General features: G+C 42.9%; 1 protein-coding gene across 1 annotated transcript; it reads right to left on the bottom strand.

The window, feature by feature from the left end:
• Positions 1-3,441: 3,441 nt before the first annotated feature.
• LOC147027708 (uncharacterized) lies at positions 3,442-4,319 on the bottom strand. The gene is made up of 2 exons (XM_085877256.1): positions 3,762-4,319; positions 3,442-3,600 (listed from the first exon to the last, which is right to left on the bottom strand). The coding sequence occupies exons 1-2, from the start codon at positions 4,317-4,319 to the stop codon at positions 3,442-3,444; spliced, it is 717 nt and encodes a 238-aa protein (XP_085733382.1).
• Between the last annotated feature and the right edge of the window lie 18,827 nt (positions 4,320-23,146).

The raw sequence follows: 23,146 nt of genomic DNA on the forward strand, positions 1-23,146 counted from the left end.
CTAGCTCAAGCGTACCCGAAACTTATTCCTAACCTAAGAGTAACGTGCTTTGAACCTATGTATAACGTATCTCCAACGCACGTTGACGTATGTAAACATATTTGATTGACGTCTTCCGGACGACCACAGAACTTACTGAACGTGTTTCTAACTTACAGCTACCATATCATGGCGTATTGGCTGCGTTTAGGGGAATTGCTATATAAATATGGAGTTCACAGGAGGAACCCTGAGACGACAATACCTACTACCTGTCCTCCAACATCAACATGACCATCGATTTGACACTGTACCAGTTGCGTGCCAATAGAGCCAGGAGAAGAAGAGGTGAACGGAGGAGAAGGAACTGGGTGAGACCATAGATTGGGAGGCGACGGCATTTTGGAATGTATGACCAGCTCATGGTGGAACTCCGTAACGAGGACCAAGGATCCTTCACCAACTTCCTGTGTATGCCCCCAGCAATGTTCGACGAGCTGCTAGCCAGAGTGGGTCCAAGGATAACCAAGCAGTACACCTTCTACAGGGATCCGCTTGAGCCTGGCATGAGGCTGGCATTGACTTTGCGTCACCTTGCCTCTGGAAACCGGTATGCATCGATGAAGTTTGGATGGAGGGTCCCTCATAACACCCAGTCCCGAGTGGTCAGAGAAGTCTGTCAAGCCATTATCGACGAATACGTGGATGAGGTGCTGGTTTGCCCAAGTACTCCTGATGGTTGGCGCGCCACAGCTGAGAAGTTCTTCCAAAGATGGAACTTTCCCCATACATGTGGGGCACTTGACGGGAAGCACGTGGCCTGCCGCTGTCCTCCAAAGAGTGGGTCCCAATACTTCAATTACAAAGGATTCTACTCCATTGTTCTGATGGTGCTTGTGGATGCTGACTACAAATTCATTTGGGCAGATGTCGGCGGTACTGGATCAGCATCCGATGCACAGATATTCAATGACTCTGAGCTGAAGGAATGTGCTGAAGATGGTACCCTTGGTTTCCCTGACCCTGAGCCTCTTCCAAACGACAACCAGGATGTACCTTACTTCTTCATCTGTGACGATGCCTATGCCTTACGAGCAACCATGATGAAGCCATACAGCCTCCGGGGTCTGACGAATGACCAACGCATCTTCAACTACAGGCGAAGCCGAGCAAGGAGGGTAGTAGAAAAGGCATTCGGCATCCTGGCTAACAGATTCCAGGTTCTGCTAAGTACCATGCAGCATCACCCCTCCACTGTCAAGCTCATTGTCAAAGCATGCATGATCCTGCACAACCTCATGAGGACCAGGTATTTCATGTTTACATAGCATATATTATACAGTATGCAATGCAAATTAACTTTTAGCCTATGCTTATAAAAATTATATGATTTACCTTAAATGTTATATGTATCATTATGTTACTTTTTTATTGTACAGCGCATTCGAATATATGTTTTTATTTTAGGTGCGCTTTATAATTAAATAAAATAAAATTCAAATTCCAGGTACCCAGGACTACAGAACCAGCAGCTTGACCGGGCAGGGAATGAGAAACGCGACCTTGTTCCAGGAGCATGGCGAGAGGGACATCACTTGGAGGATACACAGACAGCTACTGGCCACAACACCGCCTCCAAGGACGGAAAGAAACAAAGGAATATCCTCAAGCACTGGGTTAACTCCCCAGCTGGCGCAGTTCCGTTGCAAGATAGGATGATTTAGATATTTGTATTGCTGCATTGTTCAGGCAATAAAGGACCTCAGAGGCAGTAACATTCCTCTTGAAATGAACATCGTTTCATTGATTTACGAAGGATAAAGACATAAGGGATAAGCCCATAATTTATTGGCTGCTCGCTAGAGTACCCTTATTCTGGACATTTCCATCTGTCTGTGTGTCCGTGAAACTTTGGTCAAGCCTCGGGGCTAAACCACTCAACCGATTCCAATGAAATTTGGTAGGTAGGACCAATATTTCTGGGAATCGTGTGCTTTCGAATATGGGACCCCGGGCCCGAGCAACGGCCCTTTAAAGTGGTCAAAAAATCGAAAAATCGAAGCTTAGAGTTCTGTGCGCAATCTATCTAGCTCCCTTCATGCCAATTTGCAACCCTAACAAAAATATTCGTAGGAGGAGATAGGTTTTGGGCGAGTACATGTCGAACATTTCAGAAACGGTTAATTGCGAATATCTCGAAGAGAAAGAGTCTGATTTTGATGAAACTTGGGTGAAATGTGTACAATGTGGCGAGCATGTACACAAAAATGAATGGTTGCTATGCACACCTCCGTTGCTTAGCAACAGCTAAAATACTTTATCGTACACTCATTGTGGACTGTACAAAAAAAATCAATACCTCCGAAACTGGACCTCCGAGGGACCTGTTTTTTTGTGCCCAAGGAGAATGTCTTACAGCATCATATAAAAAAATATAATCTTTAGTGAATAGATAAATGGAATTACCAGGGCTGCCATTTGTTAGAGTCACTTTGGAAACATGCCTGAAATTTCACAAGGCGGGTTTCTGGGCGCAAACTAAGAGGGCTGTGATAATCATATTTATTGTGCAAAATTGATTGATAGCATGTACATTGTACATTGCACATTGTACATGAATATCGGCTGGCCGCGTCGGCCAGCTTTCCATCTCGAGCGAGCAGCCATGTCGCCTACCAGCTTGTTATTGTTAATTATTGTTTTTGATTTAAATATTAAAAAAATAACATCAACAACAAAAAAGAGTTTGCTCAACTTATATTCAGTGCTCTGGTCAAAACAATGTCTCTGCAAATCCAGAGAAGCGCACAACTGTCACTGGATGTAGTTGTGCTCTGGTGGTGGAGGTGTCTTCAACTCCCCACACAGGGTGCTTGCAGCAATAGGATCGCTGGACAGGTTGAGCATTCCTGAGAGTCCAGAGATGTTGAATATACTGTGACCGCTAGTGTCAAAGGCGCTTGGGCTCTGGTTCGGTAACTGGTCAACCGAGCCTAGAGCAGCAGAGGCAGAGGCAGAGGCGGAGCTTGGCTGCTGCGTAATCACAGGAGGAGGAAGCTGGAACCCATGTTGAGGGGGAGGAGGCATCAGCTGCTCGCTCTGTGGCTGCTGCATGTCCGGGTCCACATGGACAGTTGTCTGTACGCCCCACGCTGACGCAGCCGGTGCCTTGTGTCTCCACATGTGGCGAGTTGGCTGGTACGTAGCTGGTGCTTTACTTCGCATGGAAGCAGGAGCAGGGACGGTGCGGACTATGCGAGGTTCTTCCTCACCACTCTCCTCGTCCAACAGCTCACTGAGAATTGGGGTGAAGCGTGACCTTGCCTTCCGGAACTTGCGCATAGACATGCTGAGCAGGCTGTCACGCATGTAGTTTCCGAAGGCTACGGTGGCTGTCATAGGCTGAGGCTGCATGAGAACTTTGAGGAGCTCCCCAGACTCGAGCACTCTCTTCTGCAGTGACTACAGCAACTGGTCATCGTCGTGGCCACGCTTCCCCTTGCCCTGTGTGGATGAATAGGGGACAAGGGAGGGCGTGCTGTCGTCACCAACCATGAGCTCTGCACAGGCAGCCTCGGCAGCCTCGAGGTCCCCGCTGTGTGCTGCAATGGTTTCCTTTACCTGCAATTATGACAATTGGTTAGTATATTACAAGGCAAAAATAAGAGGCAAATTCAATGTTTTTTTTAGTAATCAATGAATAATTTGCTTTGACATCTGTAGTACAGTAAAACGAATATAAATACCCACATTAGTATTGATATTAATGTGTTTTTACTTACACTATTGACGGGCTCAGCATGATGGCGGACCACAGTCTTGAGGAAGCCGAAGTTTGCCTTCAACCACTGCTCCCTCTCTGTCATCTCCGGGGCGCCGTCACCGCTCTTGTTCTTGTCGAGACGGGTGTGGGCGTCTCGTAGGGACTTGAACCACCCTTGAAGGTGCTCCACAGACTTTCCCATGGCCTTGCCTTGATCCTCCCAGAGCTTTTCCTTCTTGTCCACCCTCCGGTAGCCCCTCTTCTTGATGTCCCAGAGGGAGGCATTCACGTGAAGGAAATCGCACATGAGCTGCTCCTCTTGGAAATCAAGACAAAACTGTGTCTTCTTGCCCTCTTCTTCGCAGGGGTTGGGCAGAGAGGAGGCGGAGGTAGAGGCCACGCACGCAGCTATCGATGCCACCGACGATGCCGCAGAGGCGTTGGAGCCAGCATCCTCTCCGTCAGAGGGTGAGCGTGGTGGCGAGGGTTTTGGTGATGATGGATCGTCCTTGCGTCCGTGTCCACGGTCATGGCCAGAAGACTTCTTGGCAGCATTCTTCGGAGCTTGCTTCGGCATGACGATGATGTTGACACTTCGTTGTCTGGCTTTGTTATGATTGAAATCGTCGAGCGGCAGCGTCCATGTAAATCGCCGAGCGGCAGCTATTTAAATCGTTAAAGCGTTGAGCGGCAGCGATTTGAATCGTTCAAAGCGTTGAGCGGCAGCCATTCAAATCGTAAAAGCGTTGAGAAACAGCCATTCAAATCGTTAAAGCGTTGAGAAACAGCCATTCAAATCATTAAAGCGTTGAGCGGCAGCGATTCAAATCGTTGAGCTGCAGCCTATGAATAGCCTACGCCACGTGATCGTCGACGATACGCTGCCGCACGCTATGCATACGTTAAACTATCATTGGGGATACGTTGGGAACGCCGACAACACGCTAATCATTCGTTGGTATAAGTTATTGAAACGTTGTGTGTACGTTACTAAGGGCCCTATCACACCTTGACGTTTTAGCCAGAGTATGGCAAGGTATCAAAATGTTTGTAAAACGCTGGTGTACGCTGAACTATTGATGTTTTTTTTTAAAGTTTTGGGCATATAATAACGTGTTGGACGTATGCATAACGTATTAGTAACGTACACGGAACGTTTCAATCACATATAGATAACTTATACCAACGAATGCTGTGCGTGTTGTCGGCATTCACAACCTATGCCCAACGATAGTCTAACTTATGCATAGCGCGGCAGCGTATCGCTGACGATCACGTGGCGTAGGCTATTAATAGGGTGCGGCTCGACAATTCAAATCATAACCGCACGAGACATCGAAGTGTGAGCCGCTGTTACACCTTGACGTTTTAGCCAGCGTATGCCGACGTATGAAAAATTTGTCGAACCAAGCTGGCACACGTCGAATACATTATGGGTAATTTTGTATACGTTAAGAACACGCTGGCATACGTCGTAGTACGCTGGCATACGTCGTAGTACGCTGGCATAGATCGTCATACGCCGAGTACGTCGAGAAATTTTCAGCATGTTGAAAATTTCTCGACGTACTCGGCGTATGACACACGTTCCGCATACACTGGCCATAAGTTGTAGGCATGTTACGCGATCGTTGACACACGTCGACACACGTTACTTTTAAGTTACTCATCAGTCGAAACACGTCGAGGTAATGTTTAGCATCAGTGTTTCCAGACTCCCTGGTTTTTTTTGTTTTTTTCTTCGGTATGACGGTCATGTTGACACTTCGATTTCGAGTGTGGTTATGATTAAATCGTTGAGCAGCAGCCTTTTAATTACATTATATTATAACCGCACTAGAAATCGAAGTGTCAACATCACCGTCATACCGAAGGAAAAAAAACAACAACAACCATGGAGTCTGGAACACTGACGCTAACCATTACCTTGACGTGTTTCGACTTATGGAGTACTTTACAAGTAACGTGTGTCGACGTGTGTCAACGATGACGTAACGTGCCTACAACAAGTTACTCGTAGGTTAGAAAGAAGTTTCGGGTATGCTAAACATTATCCTGACGTGTTTCGACTTATGAGTAACTTAAAAGTAACGTGTATCGACGTGTGTCAACGATCGCGTAACGTGCCTACAACACGTTACTCATAGGTTAGAAATAAGTTTCAGGTACGCTAAACATTACCACGACGTGTTTGGACTTATGATTAACTTACAAGTAACGTGTGTCGACGTGTGTCAATGATCGCGTAACGTGCCTATAACTTATGGCCAGCGTTATGCGTTATGGAATACGTCGAAAATTTTCAAGCATGGAAAATTTGTCTAACAGCTCGGCATACTACGACGTATGCCAGTGTACTACGACGTATGCCAGCGTACTACGACTTATGCCAGCGTGCTCTTAACTTATACAAACTTACCCATAACGTATTCGACGTGTGCCAGTGTTTTAGCCAAATTTTTCATACATCAGGCATACGTTGGCTAAATCGTCAAGGTGTGACAGGGCCTTAATACTGTTAAGGCTGTGGAAATTCGCAAACCACCATTCAGGTCCCGTCGGTGAGATAACTGTAAGTACATGTGTAGTTAGCCCCAAACCCGTTATTTTGAGGGAATTTATGTGATTCATTCGGGCTGCGATGCTTTGAGATAGCCGTTTTTCTGTTCTATCTTTATTTTGAACCGCCATAACCATCAAACCACCACCAAAAACCCTCCACCACCCTCACCTCTCTCCTTCTACGGCCATTCCCGCACCACCTGTGAACACTGAGCATCGGGCTGTCTTGGGCTCGTTCAAAATACGCACCGAGCCGCGAGTGCAAATACCGGCCTTTCCGAGGGAGAATTCGGATCAAGAATGCTACACGCCCACTTCTGATCCGTCCAATCAACAAGTGCGGAGCGGCTTGGCCCCGCCTCCAGGCGCGTCCATGTGAAATCGAAATATGCAAATTCTAGGATCAGGGGAGGTTCACGCCCACTTTTCCTCCGTCCAATGGGCGAGCATGGCTCCGCCCCCGAGCTCATCCTGATCCGGAAATTTGCATATTGTTTCTCCTGCCGGCCTATAAAATGCCGAGCGCAAGGCGAATCGTGGCAGAGAATTTTGGGAGAGAGTCAGTTTTGGCAGAGAGTGAGAGTTTTGGTAAGAGAGTCATCAAGCAGAGTGTGGCAGCAGCAGAGTGTGGCAGCAGCAGAGTGTGGCAGCAGCAGAGTGTGGCAGGGGCAGAGAGTGGAGTCGGGTGGCGAAGGCACCGAGTTGGGTTCTGCAATCGGCTGAGGAGAGTTGGGGGAAGCGGCCAAGGAGCTTGGGTCCGAGGCGAGAAGGACGGCGGTCGGTGACGAGGTCGCGGTGGGAGATCGCTCGTCGTGGGACCCAAGCCAGCCAGCCATTCTCCCTCCCCCAGAGCATCAACAATTCCCCCTTTTCCCCCGCGCTGAGATAGTGCAACAAAGGGGGCCCCATTCCCACCCCACTCCAAACGTCGTGCCAACGAAACCCGCGAAGGAGCACAGAGTCGGGGCACAGCCACGCGGCCACGTCTGCAGCTCGTCCACCAACGCATCACGAGGACGCGGGGAGGACCCACCCGGTCTCGCGGACCTGGCCGCTCCTTCAGGTCCCGCGCACATAATGGCCGACAGGCCCGTCTGCCCTCTTGTCTATGAGGGTGGCTTCTTTCCTTTGCTTTTGAGTAAATGTGTGTCGGCGCCATGTCTTGTAAAGTAGAACTGTATAAGTGTTGCCGTGTGTGTACGCGTATTCGGTAGTAACTCTGCGTCATTGTTTCTTTTGTTTTCCTGATATAGGTGCATTTTGACTGTTTGGCTGTATATGTGTGCTTTCCATGTGTCGCGTAATAAATGTCGATTGTGTGAACTGTTTTCCCGTTTTGCTTCGTCTTTTCTTTATTGACTCTCCATCCTGCTTCACGTAAAGGGTTCGTAGTGGGCTTAATACGCCCGATAATGAATCAGAACAGTCGAGGCTGACAATAACACCGCTCGGTTATCCCGATAACACGGAACAGACCGCTTAAGCGGTTTGTGTCCGGAGTCGGCCTGCGGTGAGGTACGATCGCCCGGTCGACCATCCGCGCAGGTACTTAGGTAGATCGAATTTGGGGAGCAACCCTATCCTGCGCGGGTGGGCAATTGGCACGGTCGTGGTGGGGTTAAACCCCCACCCGTGACTAGCTCCCGGTGTTGTTCCGAGAGGATCACGACAGAATTGTCCGTTCCGGTGGGCGAGGCGGCCGCCATTTGAGTCGAGCGGCCGATCGCACGTCGGCGGGCGCGAATTCGCAACAATACGTTATGCATTTGTCGAACTCGTAATGAATACGACGAAAAATTTAGAAAACATCAATAGTTCAGCATGGGAAAAAAAACCAAAAAAAAAACCATGGAGTCTCGAACACTGACGGGTTCCTCGTGTGAACCCCATTTTAATATATCAATTCCCCTAAACGCTGCCAATACACCATTATACAGTAGCTGTAAGTTAGAAACACGTTCAGTAAGTTCTGTGGTCGTCCGGAACACGTCAATCAAATACATCTATGACTCTACATACGTCATTGTGCGTTGGAGATACGTTACACATAGGTTCAAAGCACATTACTCATAGCTTCAAAGCACGTTACTCAGAGGTTAGAAATAAGTTTTGGTTACGATAAACATTACATCGACGTGTTTCGACTTATGAGTAACTTACAAGTAGCGTGTGTCGAAGTTTGTCAACGATGGCGTAACGTGCCTACAACTTATGGCCAACGTATGACAGCATATGCGGAACGTGAGACATACGCTGGCATACATCGACAAATTTTCAACATGCTGAAAATTTGTCGACGTACTCGGCATACTACGACGTATACCAGCGTACTACGACATATACCAGCGTGCTTCTTCAGCATGCTCTTAACGTATACAAAACTTACCCATAACGTATTCGACGTGTGCCAGCGTTTTAGACAAATTTTTCATACGTCGGCATATGCTGGCTAAAACAGCAAGGTGTGACAGCGGCTTGAATCGTCGATCGGCAGCTTTTTAATAGGCTACGCCACGTGATTGTCGGCGATACGCTGCCGCGCTATGCATACGTTAGACTATCGTTGGGCATACATTGTGAACGCTGAAAACATGCTAAGCATTCGTTGTTATACGTTGTCGAAAAGTGATCGAAACATTCTGTGTACGTTACTAATACATTATGCATACGTCCAACTCGTTATGAATATACCAAAAAACTGAAAAAAAACATCAATAGTTCAGCGTACGCCAACGTTTTACATATATTTTGATACGTTGCCATACGCTGGCTAAAACGTCAAGGTGTGACAGGGCCTTGAATGACTTAATATTGTAAGTAGAGCAATAAAATTTGGCCAAAAGTTTCATTATTAAGTTCTCTGAACAATTCAATTTTCATATTCTCACAATGGGGTACGCTAAACATAAATGTGATGACCACAGAGCTCATTGTAAACCAAAGTCACCCCTACCCCCAAATGGCCACTTTTGCGGTATTTCATCAAATAATGATATCTCCTTATTCGAATGCCATGGAAAGTTGATTTTTTTATACTAAATATAGGTTATTGACCCCAAGGAATTCATTGGTAACATTTTTGTATTTTTATAGCTGATCTAATTAGCATAATCCCAAGATTTTCCTCAAAATGATTGCCAAAATAATGAAAAGTAGACATGATTTAACATTGAAGCTTTAATTAATGGTCGAAAACAGTGATGTGCATATGCTTCAATCCTACAGGGAATATATTGAGACACTCATCTTAATTATATGTCAGGGAACTTGGGGCACAACCACATACCGGGGAAAGGTCAAGTACCAAAAGATTTCCATATTTTATTTCTAGTCATCACACCATGTTTAGAATGATATGGGCTGTTCCTCGATAAAGGTAATACTGTGATGACAATGTTGGGTCCATTTGACCTTGACCCCATTGTTCGAGGCCAACCACCATGTAACCAAAATATTCCATATGTTATTTCCCATTTATTCATAACACGTATGTAACTGAGCCATCAGACCATTTTTTTTAGAAAGATAAGGACATTTTTTTTTACAAAGGGAACACTGTTGAGGGTCTATTTGACCTTGAATCCTTCACTCAAGGTCAAATATCAGGTGACCAAATGATTCCCCATATGTGATTTCCTATTAGTGTATAATACATACCTAAGCCCTCAGGCCATTTTAAAGTAAATTACAGGGATATGAAAGTCTATGATGTCATTTTTGGGGATACCTAAGTGAGGTAAAGAAAAAAGAATTTTCAAGAAAAAGAAGAGAAAACAATGCTGCAAATAAAATGTAAGATTTTAATGGATCACCTTTGATTTTAAGTAAATATAATGGTCAAAAGTTGTAAATGAAATATCAAAGAATAATTCTATCTCTTAAAATGAAATATTTTAATGAATAATTGTGAAATCTAGATCAAAATATTTAAATTTCAAAGCAAAATGGGGGAATCTCCCATATGGGGGAATCCCCCAATTCTATCTGATCCCCAAAATGAGGGAATCCCCCAATTCTATCTTTTAATAGACAAATTGTCTAGTGTCATAAAATTTGATCTGGAACACATAGAAATATAAATTAAATGTCAAATCATCACATTTTTAAGGGAAAGGAATTGAATGGATTTGGTTTCCAATACCTTGACCTTGGCCTATGTTTTCAAGGTCAACTATTATTATGCACATATTAAATGTATCAGCTTGTCAAATCATATCTAGGATACATATGAATATGAAGAAAATGATAAATTATACATGATCAGAAGTTGGGGAAGAATGGAAAGGAAACTATCATCACATGTTTTCTGCCTAAACAATAAAACAAAAACAGACCCCCATTTACATGAACACATGTAACATGGGGCACAACCACAGAGGGAGTAGGAGTGGGAGGGAGCTTGAGGGAGTGGGAAGGATATTAAGTTAGAGTTTCATCTGAAATATTGTTCTGCATTCCGAATTTTCAAATTTTGGCAGCAATTTTGGAATTATTAATAAGTAGATGAACTCCAAAAATGTAACCAATGAATATCTTGTGGTCAAAAACCTATATATATAAATGTAGTATCAAAAATCAACTTCCCATGCCATTCAGTTGAGTAGATATCATAATTTGATGAAATACCGTAAAAGTGGCCATTTGGGGGCAGGGGTGACTTTGGTTTACAATGAGCTTTTTTCAATATTTTGGCAGCAATTTTGGAATTATGCGAAGTAGATGAATGACAAAAACTACAAAAATTTGATCAATTAATTCCTTGGGGACAATAACCTATATTTAAAACGAAAAATCAACTTCCCATGCCATTTAGTTGAGGAGATATCATTGGATGAAATGCCGTAAAAGTGGCCATTTGGGGGTAGGGGTGACTTTGGTTTACAATGAGCTCTATGGTCATCACACATAGCCCCATTGTGATAATATGAAAATTGAATTGCTCAGATAACTTAATAATGAAACTTTTGGCCAAATTATATAGCTCTACTTACAATATTAAGTCATTCAGAGACCATCAAACTTTGAGCTACTTTCAAGATGAAAGCTATTTTTGACTATTTTTGACTAAAATTACGTAAAATATAGTCATTTTCTAATGTGAACCAAGTTTTAAGAGAATAAATCATGCTAAAACGTGTTAAGTAATGCATAAGTAATTGAAGTAAATCAAAATTAATAATTTATTGACGTCTGCTAATGATTTATTCCATCCAAACCCAATATGGGCATTTTGGTTCAATTATACTTTGCTGGTAGCCAACTGCGAATCCAAGATGGACCCTACAGAGAAAATGTACTTGATCTGGAGGTATTACCCAAACACTTTTTTGAAGGTCTTAGCATACAGAACAAAAAAAAAATAGGGTGACGCTCTAAAAGAGTCATGCACACAAACATCCCCCCAGAGCCTGTACCAAAACACAGAATGCTCAACTGAGCAGTCAGTCAAGGCTTAACTTCTGCACGCAATGTGTGTGTGTGTGTGTGTGTGCGTGCGTGCGTGCGTGCGTGCGTGCGTGCGTGTGTGTGCGCGTGCATTGGGGGACGTTATTATCTGTGAACCCCAAACACAGAATCATCAACTCATCAGTCTGTCATCAGTCAAGGCTGAACTCCTGCAGATAATTGTGTGTGTGTGTGTGTGTGTGTGTGTGTGTGTGTGTGTGTGTGTGTGTGTGTGTGTGTGTGTGTGTGTGTGTGTGTGTGTGTGTGTGTGTGTGTGTAATCGGGGACATTCTAAATTGTGACCACCAAAAACAGAATCATCAACTCAACGGTCAGTCAAAAACACATTTTTGTTTTTGGTGTTTGTGTGTGTGAGTGTGAGTGTTTGTGTGTGTGAGTGTGTGCGAGTGTGTGCAATGGGGTAAGTCCTGATTTGTGAACCACAAGCACAGAATCATCAACTGAGCATTCAGTCAAGGCATAACTTCAGCACACAATTTTGTTTTTGCTGTGTGTTTGTGTGTTTGTGTGTTTGTGTGTTTGTGTGTTTGTGTGTTTGTGTGTTTGTGTGTTTGTGTGTGTGTGTGTGTGTGTGTGTGTGTGTGTGTGTGTGTGTGTGTGAGTGTGTGTGCACTGGGGTAAGTTCTGATCTTTGAACCCCAAACACAGATTCATAAACTCAGCAGTCAGTCAAGGCTTAATTGCTACACACCAGTGTGTGTGTGTGTGTGTGTGTGTGTGTGTGTGTGTGTGTGTGTGTGTGTGTGTGTGTGTGTGTGTGTGTGTGTGTGTGTGTGCGCGCGCGCAGCGGGGGAGGTTCATATCTGTGATCCCCAATCACAATATCATCAACTGAGCAGTCAGTCAAGGCTTGACTTCTGCACAAAATTTTGTGCGTTTGTGTGTGCGTCTGTGCATGCGCACGCACGTGCGTGTTGTTCATGAAGCCGAACATTTTCTCTCTGCAAACTCCCCTGCTCCCACCCCTTTCCCTCTCGCTCTCTCTGTCCCCTCCTCACTCCACTACCTCCTCATATTGTGCAGCACCCTCCTAAAAAATTGGATTCGCTATATATGCTGGATATCCCTTATTGTCGGGTTTTCCGTGTGTGTGTGTGTGTGTGTGTGTGTGTGTGTGTGTGTGTGTGTGTCTGCAACGCGAGGCTCCACAGCATGAACCAGCGAACAGATTTCGATGAAACTTTGCCAACAGGTGGAATATATACTGGGAATGTGCGCGTTTGAATTTCGTTGCCTAGCAACCACCCGTTGCTGTGCAGCGGCCGAAAAACCGCGTACAGTATTTTCAATACTTGTCCTTCAGTTTTGAATGTAGAGAAACGAGACTTCGGAATTAAAATTCCGAAGATATTTAGAAAATTTTACTCGAGCCGATTTTTGATTGAGGTTTTATTGTTCAAATGGTAGTCCTTCAAAAATCGGGTGTCTATTTCCCGTCATTTAAGGTGTGTATACAGTGTTTGTAAGGAACTACACCGTCGTTCCACCTTCGATCTCTCGATTCTAACGTTATTGACCAAAGTGAAAAGGATCCAAAATTAATGGAATCACCGGCATTTCTGCCTTTGTGGATTTCTAATATGTTTATTTATTTTCCGAAAACGATTCCCCACCCAAACACCACCTCCAATTAGTTATTTATTTATTTACCGAAAACGATTCCACGACCCACACACCACCTTCAATTATTTATTTATTTTCCGTAAACGATTCCACGACCCACACACCACCTCCAATTATTTATTTATTTTCTGTAAACAATTCCCCACCCTCACACCACCTCCAATTATTTATTTGTTTACTGAAAACGATTCACGACCCACCCTCCACCTCCAATTATTTATTTATTTGCTGAAAACGATTCCACGACCCAAACACCACCTCCAATTATTTATTTATTTAACGAAAACGATTCACGATCCACACACCACCTCCAATTATTTATTTATTTTCCGAAAACGATTTACGACCCACACACCACCTTCAATTATTTATTTTTCCGAAAAGGATTCCACGACCCACACACTACCTCCAATTATTTATTCATTTACTGAAAACGGTTCCATGACCCACACACCACCTCCAATTATTTATTATTTAAAGTGGGCATATGAAAAATATTGTGTGGCTCAGGAGGTGTTGTCAAACAGGAGCATTGAGAGAAGTTTATCAGGTTTTCCGTGTGTGTGTGTGTGTGTGTGTGTGTGTGTGTGTGTGTGTGTGTGTGTGTGTGTGTGTGTGTGTGTGTGTGTGTGTGTGTGTGTGTGTGTGTGTGTGTGTGTCTGCAACAGGAGGCTCCACAGCACAAACCAGCAAACCGATTATTTTTCAAATGGTAGTCCTTCAAAAATAGTGTGTCTATTTCCCGTCAATTTTTATGAGGAGTGCCAGTTGGCAAAATACGCAATAGGAAAAATCTTGCCAGGCAGAGGAACAATTGTATGTGAACCAATACGTCTTGGTAATGAATCTTCGTTGGTGGATCGGTCAGAATGAAAAGCATCGTATCCAATGCTTCGATCCCAGCGAATCCCTCGTCCCCTACCGGCTTGTATCTGTCTTTCTCTCTCTCTTCCTCAGTGGCGATTTTGTCTGGAGGGTGCTTATCTTCAAACTTATCCAGATGGTGCTTTTCTCTGCACAGTGTTTGTGCCCGGAAGTTTCTGGCCGTCTCTGGACGCCGTTTTTCTCCAGACCAATCCAGTTGGTGTTTGTTTGTATCCGGATGTTTCAAGGCGGTGTTTGTCTCCGGATGTGTCTGTGTGTTGTATGTCTCCGGATGGTGTTTGTCTCCAGATGTGTGCAGGTGGTATTTATCTCCGGACATGTCTGGGCGATGTTTCTGTTTGGACGGAATTTGTTTCCGGAAGTGTCTGGGTGTTGTTTATCTCCGGATGCATCCTGGCAGTGTTTGTCTCTGGGCGGTATTTATAGTTTGACCCGTAAAAATTTGATTGTGCACCTTTATTTGTTTCCATCTTCATTGTTATTCTATGCAGAATCATTTTGATGAGTTTTTGACATAATTATTTATGTGACTCTGTGACTTTGCACTTGTGACCCATTTGCACTTGTAGCTTTGACATAATTATGAAATACTCTTCTCCATGTTCTAATAATAGAGGTTGATTGAAAATCTGATGACAAAAGCTCAAATGGTGAAAATCATTATGGCCTGAGCAGACATACATAAAAGAAATTCACTCATCCCCAACCAAACAACCAAAGGAAAAGATTGATGGGCCCTAACCTTGCCCGTCAAAGTGACGGACGACCACTGTAATTTCCATCTCCACCTCACCAATTGGGAAAAGATGGAAGGACTTTGCACCAACGTTGAACCCAAAAAGGTGATGATACGCTGCTTGCAGAGATGGTCACCAGAGCCCAACCAGACAGAGTGAGTTGCCGCATTTTGAGCAGTTTTCACTTGTACACTGCATAGTCGACAAAAACAAACAAAAACAAATTTGTTAATGATGCTGCTTGGATGTGATTGATTTTCAGTATCATAAATGTATTTAAGAGAGAATTGTGTCGCTTAAAATTCACGAGTTATTTTACATAAAACACTGAAAAAAAAGGACTGAGGAAGGTAGCACCTACCTTTTGTGAGAAGTTGTTTGCATATTCACCTTGACATTACATATCTATTTTAGATACAATTACAATTCTTGTCCTGAACCAAAAATACGAAAATCTAAATTGCTCTTTCACCAATTTCAGTCAAGGCATCAATTTACACCAATTTACACCAATTCATGCCACATTCAGATATTTACAAATTTTAATGTGGCATTTGTCCAAGGAAAAATCTTATGGTGAGTGGGTATTACTAGTATTAATATTGTTTCGTAATAACATAAAGATACACCGTGAGAGAGTAAGCCAGTGACACAGTGAGCCAGTAAGAGAGTGACACAGTGAGACAGTAAGAGAGTGACAAAGTGAATCAGTGGCAGAAATCCAGTAAAAGAGTGACACAGTGAGTGTAACAGTGAGAATGACACAGTAAGCCAGACAGTGAGAGAGTGATCCAGTGTACCGACACAGTGAGAGTGACACAATGACAGTGATCCAGTGAACTAATGACACAGTGAGACAGACAAACAGGGTAAAATCATTGCCTCGGTCCACCGTTGCTCACGGAGCTAATTAAGGTTCAGAATCACAACCCGTGTGCTTGGGTAGAAATGTGTGAGAGAGTCACAATTATCAACATAATTGGAAGACATCTCACTTTTAATCTCTCATCGAAGGTTTTTATGATTATCTTTTAGTATTTTTGCGAATGTTAACTTTGTGTAAAGTAGGTTATTATTTGTTTCAAAACGGAAGTCCTTTACGGTGGATTGGATGCTGGGACATCGTGAAATTGTCTGTGGAGAATACTGATCTCCTCACTAACTGGATCACCAGGTAGCTTCATCACTCAAGCAAACAGTCCAACAAAATAGCTGATAACGAACGGCTGGCTTGGCTAGCGAGAGCAAGCACATTGGTAATGAAACACGTTAACATGGAATCTGTTTCCAAGCAGGGAAAAACGAAAAAAAACATGCGAATTTTTTAGCTGTTGAGTCCAAAGCAAAAACAGCAAAGTGAGTGTGAGAATAACATGGAGTCCTGTTTTTTGGGTGTTTTGGGACTGAAAAAAATTATGCCCAGGAACCGAAAAGAAAAAAACGAAATCTTAATGCGCCTCTGACGGGCCTGATATACCAAACTAAATTTCCCTGATTTCCCAATTGTGTTGTGTACCTTCCCCGAAAATAGTACATTGTCATTCGTGACAATCCATGCTAACCAGCTGTGGTGGTCGGGATGCACCCACGTCCAAGGATGGTGAGCACGAACACCGCAATGAGAAACCGTGACATGTCTGATGTATGGCTGTCCATGAGCTGACAATTTTATGACACAGCTCTGTCTGACGAGTTCCCTATTGTTGGAATTCTCATTGTAACCGTGAACAACCACTGTGAGGTCACAATGGACCATGGCCATATGCCCCTTTCACATCGTTTCTCTTCATATCTCAACGTTTATCTAATTATTGTTTTTGCTCCAATTAATCTCTGCCGGTGAAAATCACATGTCCCAAGGATGATGACGAACACGCTGCTTTTGTTTTTCAAATAAATTTTTTGTACCAATGAGAACAGGATTTAAAAACGTTCAGTTTGATAAGTTGGGACACTGATTACTGGCATTGCATCCAGACGTGTGTTCATTTAATTTACTCATACACCCACTCACAACAGAAGAGGGAGCACGGGTCTTGTTACTTGGGTTATGAAGATAACAGTAGATCGAGATTCCGGTCTGTTATTCTGTGGTGGATTAAAAACAGCATAGAATGCCTCAAGGGTGTCGGGATTCCTCCAAATTTCTTTCAGGTAAATGTTAAACAGCACAACCAACTGTGTAAAAGGTAAACCAAACATGTTTGTGGTTTTTCATGTTTTTCCTTCTGTTGGTGTTTTCTACAAAACACCATGACACGATATTTATACACATTAATTTGGAATTTGTACAACGAAAATCCGGTTGGTGAGTGGGTATTATTAGTGTTGATATTGTCTTGTAAGATCATCAATATGATTCTATGATATTTGGTGTTGTTTTTAGAAGTGGCCTTGAAAAAACTCCACAATTATCTATCTTACCACCGATATCCACCTGAACACGGACTTCACCCAAGGTGGAGGGACCAACTGAAGTCGCGACAGCCTCCATCGTTTGACCCTTAGTCCTCCAATCAAGTTTGGTTGTGAATGGATAAGTATATCATGACCGAAAGTATCACGATCAAAAACAGACAGAGAGACAGAGACATGAACTTGTGTATTTCAGTGTGATGATGTTAATCGTGATATACCTTGTTATAAAGGACCTTACACACTGAGTGATGGTGAACGTCCGTATTTGTTTATGTCTCTGGTTTTAGGACGAACCTTCATGTATTGTGTGGTGGACGTGCATACATAATAAGTCGACAGTTTTAAATATTCCCACTCCACCATCCCGTTTTTCTCCATAAATCCGCAACTGTGGGTGGACGAAGGTGATGTTTTCACCCCGATCGATCTGATTGTTTGCTTCTTGTCAAATCGAAGATTCGTAAGTGTCATGGAGTTCGGTAGAGGAGCATGAAACTCCCTCACCAGCGACGACAGGTTGAAAAAAGTGCGGCCCCATCAAATGTGCACAAAATGATCCGTTTAAAACTCCGATGGAGTGAAGTAGTACGTCGTTAAAAGCCTGACCGTTTATTCTCGAACGTTTTCATCCATAACTAACCAGAACTGCACTCGTTGGAGGGCACACCTCCACCAGGTATTGTATCTCACCGATGGGCTGCACCTGGATCCGGACCTGAACCGAAGTCTAATTGATTTGTTCTTGTCACCAACACAACTCGTCCACAACTTTTTAACATCGCGTGTTGTACAACGTTTTTAGTCCCGTCTCTCAAATATGTAAATAATTTTTAAAACTCGACTATCAAGATCCGGATCTACACCAAAATCGAATCATTTCGTCCTTGACATACCCCTAACCAGTCCACCAAGTTTCATCCCAATCTGTACATGTTTTGAGATATCCTGCACACAAGCAAACTGAGAGTGAGCAACAGTGAGTGAGTGAGAGAGTTACACAGTGAACCATGTGAGAGACTGATACAGTGAACCAGTGACACAGTGAGAGAGTGACACAGTGAGAGAGTAACACAGTGAACCATGTAAGAGACTGATACAGTGAACCAGTGACACAGTGAGAGAGTGACACAGTGAGAGAGTGACACAGTGAGAGAGTGACACAGTGAACCAGTAACAGAGTGACAGTAAGAGAGTGACACAGTGAGAGAGTGACACAGTGAACCAGTAACAGAGTGACAGTGAGAGAGTGACACAGTGAGAGAGTGACACAGTGAACCAGTAACAGAGTGACAGTAAGAGAGTGACACAGTGACCAGTGAGAGAGTGACACAGTGAACCAGTGAGAGAGTGACAGTGAGAGAATGATAGAGTGAACCAGTGACACAGCAAATCAGTAAGAAACTGAGAGAGTGAACCAGTGAGAGAGTGAACCAGTGAGAGAGTGAACCAGTGAGAGAGTGAACCAGTGAGAGAGTGAACCAGTGAGAGAGTGAACCAGAGAGGGAGAGAACAAAAGAGAGAGCGAACCAGTGACAGTGAACCACGAAGAGACCCAGTGAGCCATGAAGCGACGGATACAGTGAACCAGTGAGAGAGTGACACAGTGAGAGAGTGAGCCAGTGATAGTGTGACACAGTGGGAGAGTGACACAGTGAACCAGTGAGAGAGTGAACCAGTGAGAGAGTGAACCAGTGACAGTGAACCACGAAGCGACGGATACAGTGAGCCAGTGAGAGAGTGAACCAGTGAGAGAGTGACAGGGTCATTCTCACATTACTGACAGAATCAGGTGGTAACATTACAAAATTCTTTGAACAAGATTAAAATTTTCAGGTCCGAATGTGGCAAATGGGACGGAGTTTCAGGTGTATTTGATGAAATCAGCGCTGAATTATCTCTTATTTAGCCGATTTTTCACCGCAATTTCAGTGATTTATGGCCATTGAGTCATCACCGTAATGGAAATGAGAGGTCTTTATATCTGACAATGATGTTTTCAAGAGACGTCAAAGATGCCAAAAATATTCTATCTCCATCATGTTGATTGAAAAATATAAGAAAAAGTTGTCATCAATAAGAAATCAATATCACCATGTTTGATGAGAAATCGTGGACATAAAGTGCAAAAATCATTACCGTAACACAAATCATCATTACCGTAACACAAATCATCATTACCGTAACACAAATCATCATGACCGTAACACAAATAATCATTACCGCGACACAAATCATCATTACCGCGACACAAATCATCAATACCGTGACACAAATCATCATTACCGTAACACAAATCATTACCGTAACACAAATCATCATTACCAGAACAAAAATCATCATTACCGTAACACAAATCATCATGACTGTAACATAAATCATCATTAACGTAACACAAATCATCATTACCATAACACAAATCATCATTACCGTAACACAAATCATCATTACCGTAACACAAATCATCATTACCGTAACACATATCATCATTACCGTAACACAAATCATCATTACCGTAACAGAAATCATCATTACCGGAACAAAAATCATCATTACCGTAACACAAATCATCATTACTGTAACACAAAGCATCATGACCGTAACACAAATCATCATTACCATAACACAAATCATCATTACCGTAACACAAATCATCATTACCATAACAGAAATCATCATTAACGTAACACAAATCATCATGACTGTAACATAAATCATCATTAACGTAACACAAATCATCATTACCATAACACAAATCATCATTACCATAACAAAAATCATCATTACCATAACAAATCATCATTACCGTAATACATATCATCATTACCGTAACACAAATCATCATTTCCGTAACAGAAATCATCATTACCGGAACAAAAATCATCATTACCGTAACACAAATCATCATTACTGTAACACAAAGCATCATGACCGTAACACAAATCATCATTACCATAACACAAATCATCATTACCATAACAGAAATCATCATTACCATAACAGAAATCATCATTAACGTAACACAAATCATCATTACCGGAACAAAAATCATCATTACCGTAACACAAATCATCAAGACCGTAACACAAAGCATCATGACCGTAACACAAATCATCATGACCGTAACACAAATCATCATTACCATAACACAAATCATCATTACCGTAACACAAATCATCATTACCGGAACAAAAATCATCATTACCGTAACACAAATCATCAAGACCGTAACACAAAGCATCATGACCGTAACACAAATCATCATTACCATAACAAATCATCATTACCGTAACAGAAATCATCATTACCGTAACACAAATCATCATTACCGTAACAAAAATCATCATTACCGTAACACAAATCATCATTACGGTAACACAAATCATCATGACCGTAACACAAATCATCATTACCATTCAGAAATCATCATTAATCATTCACAAATTACCACAAATTCACAAATCATCATTACCGTAACAGAAATCATCATTACCGGAACAAAAATCATCATTACCGTAACACAAATCATCAAGACCGTAACACAAAGCATCATGACCGTAACACAAATCATCATTACCATAACAAATCATCATTACCGTAACAGAAATCATCATTACCGTAACAAAAATCATCATTACGGTAACACAAATCATCATGACCGTAACACAAATCATCATTACTGTAACACAAATCATCATTACCGTAACAGAAATCATCATTACCGGAACAAAAATCATCGTTACCGTAACACAAATCATCAAGACCGTAACACAAAGCATCATGACCATAACACAAATCATCATTACCGTAACAAATCATCATTACCGTAACAGAAATCATCATTACCGGAACAAAAATCATCATTACGGTAACACAAATCACCATGACCGTAACACAAATCATCATTACCGTAACACAAATCATCATTACCGTAACAAATCATCATTACCGAAACACAAATCATCATTACCATGATGAAACTAAAACGCTACGGTAATGGTGTTACGGAAATGACGAAATCAACATAAAACGCCTCATGGTGACCAGAGCGGGAAGCAGACACACCGTGAATTGGCAAAAACTTTAGCATTTAAAAGCATTCTCTCCGTTAATGTACATAATATCTGTTGAAATTCATATGTATGGTCAATCGGGAATATCCGGTAATGACGTTGATTAAGCCTATGGACACCTTGCCAACTTTTGGTGGAGTTTTTGCTGCCAAACTGCACCGAGCAAACTTGAAAAATAATTCTAAAATGGCGGAACAAGAACCGAACGCCACGTCACGATCACTTGACGTGACGTCATCGCTTAATTGGCTCACAGTTCTAACATTCACCGTTGGGCGTTTTCGTTACGGGAATGATGAAATTGAGTGACGGGCACAAAATCCACTGCATTGCAAAACTTTACAGTTTTCGGCGGAATTTGGACTCTAATACGGAAGATATTGAATGAAGAAGGAACCCGACATGAATTATCGTAAAATTCGGAGAATGTTATTGACGCTTTTTTGGGACATTAACATGAACAACATGGTACTGTGGGTATTGTAACTGCAAAAATTGCATCAGATTGAGAGAACAAACTTATTTTTTCCTATTTATTGTAATTTTATGATCTCAAACGACGGGATTATTTGAATGCTTCCCAGGTCAAAGATATATGGTCCATAACTTCGCCGAAAATGCCTGAAAGTTCAAGAAATGAGGCCACTTAAAAACATGTGACATCAATCCGTCAATTATGTGAGAATGACCCGACAGAGTGAACAGAAAGAGAGAGAGACAGTGAGAGAGTGACAGTGAACCAGCAAGAGAGAGACACAGTGAGAGAGTGACACGTTGAGTGAGTGACACAATGAACCAGTGAGAGAGTGACACGTTGAGTGAGTGACACAATGAACCAGTGAGAGAGTGACACAGTGAACCAGTAAGAGAGACACAGTGAGAGAGTGACACAGTGAGAGAGTGAGACAGTGAGAGAGTGACACAGTGAGAGAGTGACACAGTGAGAGAGTGACACAGTGAGAGAGTGACACAGTGAGAGAGTGACACAGTGAGAGAGTGACACAGTGAGAGAGTGACACAGTGAGAGAGTGACACAGTGAGAGAGTGAGACAGTGAGAGAGTGACACAGTGAGAGAGTGACACGTTGAGTGAGTGACACAATGAACCAGTGAGAGAGTGACACGTTGAGTGAGTGACACAATGAACCAGTGAGAGAGTGACACAGTGAACCAGTAAGAGAGACACAGTGAGAGAGTGACACAGTGAGCCATGAAGGGACGGATACAGTGAACCAGTGAGAGAGTGAGACAGTGAGAGTGTGACAGTGAGAGAGTGACACAGTGAGTGAGTGACACAGTGAGAGAGTGACACAGTGAGAGAGTGACACAGTGAGCCATGAAGGGATGGATACAGTGAATCAGTGAGTGAGTGACACAGTGAACCAGTGAGAGAGTGACACAGTGAGAGAGTGACACGGTGAACCAGTGAGAGAGTGGCACAGTGAACCAGTGAGAGAGAGCGACACAGTGAACCAGTGAGAGAGAGTGACACAGTGAGTGAGTGACACAGTGAACCAGCAAGAGAGACACAGTGAGAGAGTGACACAGTGAACCAGTGAGAGAGTGACACAGTGAGAGAGTGACACAGTGAACCAGCAAGAGTGACACAGTGAGAGAGTGACACGGTGAACCAGTGAGAGAGTG

The sequence above is a fragment of the Eptatretus burgeri genome, chromosome 4 (assembly GCF_056783735.1).
Source record: "Eptatretus burgeri isolate ZD-2024b chromosome 4, Ebu_testis_v1, whole genome shotgun sequence".
NCBI classification, from domain to species: Eukaryota; Metazoa; Chordata; class Myxini; order Myxiniformes; family Myxinidae; genus Eptatretus; species Eptatretus burgeri.

Coding starts and splice junctions, on each gene's coding strand:
- LOC147027708 (XM_085877256.1), bottom strand. CDS start 4,319: ATGCCGAAGCAAGCTCCGAAGAATGCTGCCAAGAAGTCTTCTGGCCAT. Junction 3,601..3,761: donor ATGCTGAGCCCGTCAATAGT/GTAAGTAAAAAC, acceptor TCATAATTGCAG/GTAAAGGAAACCATTGCAGC.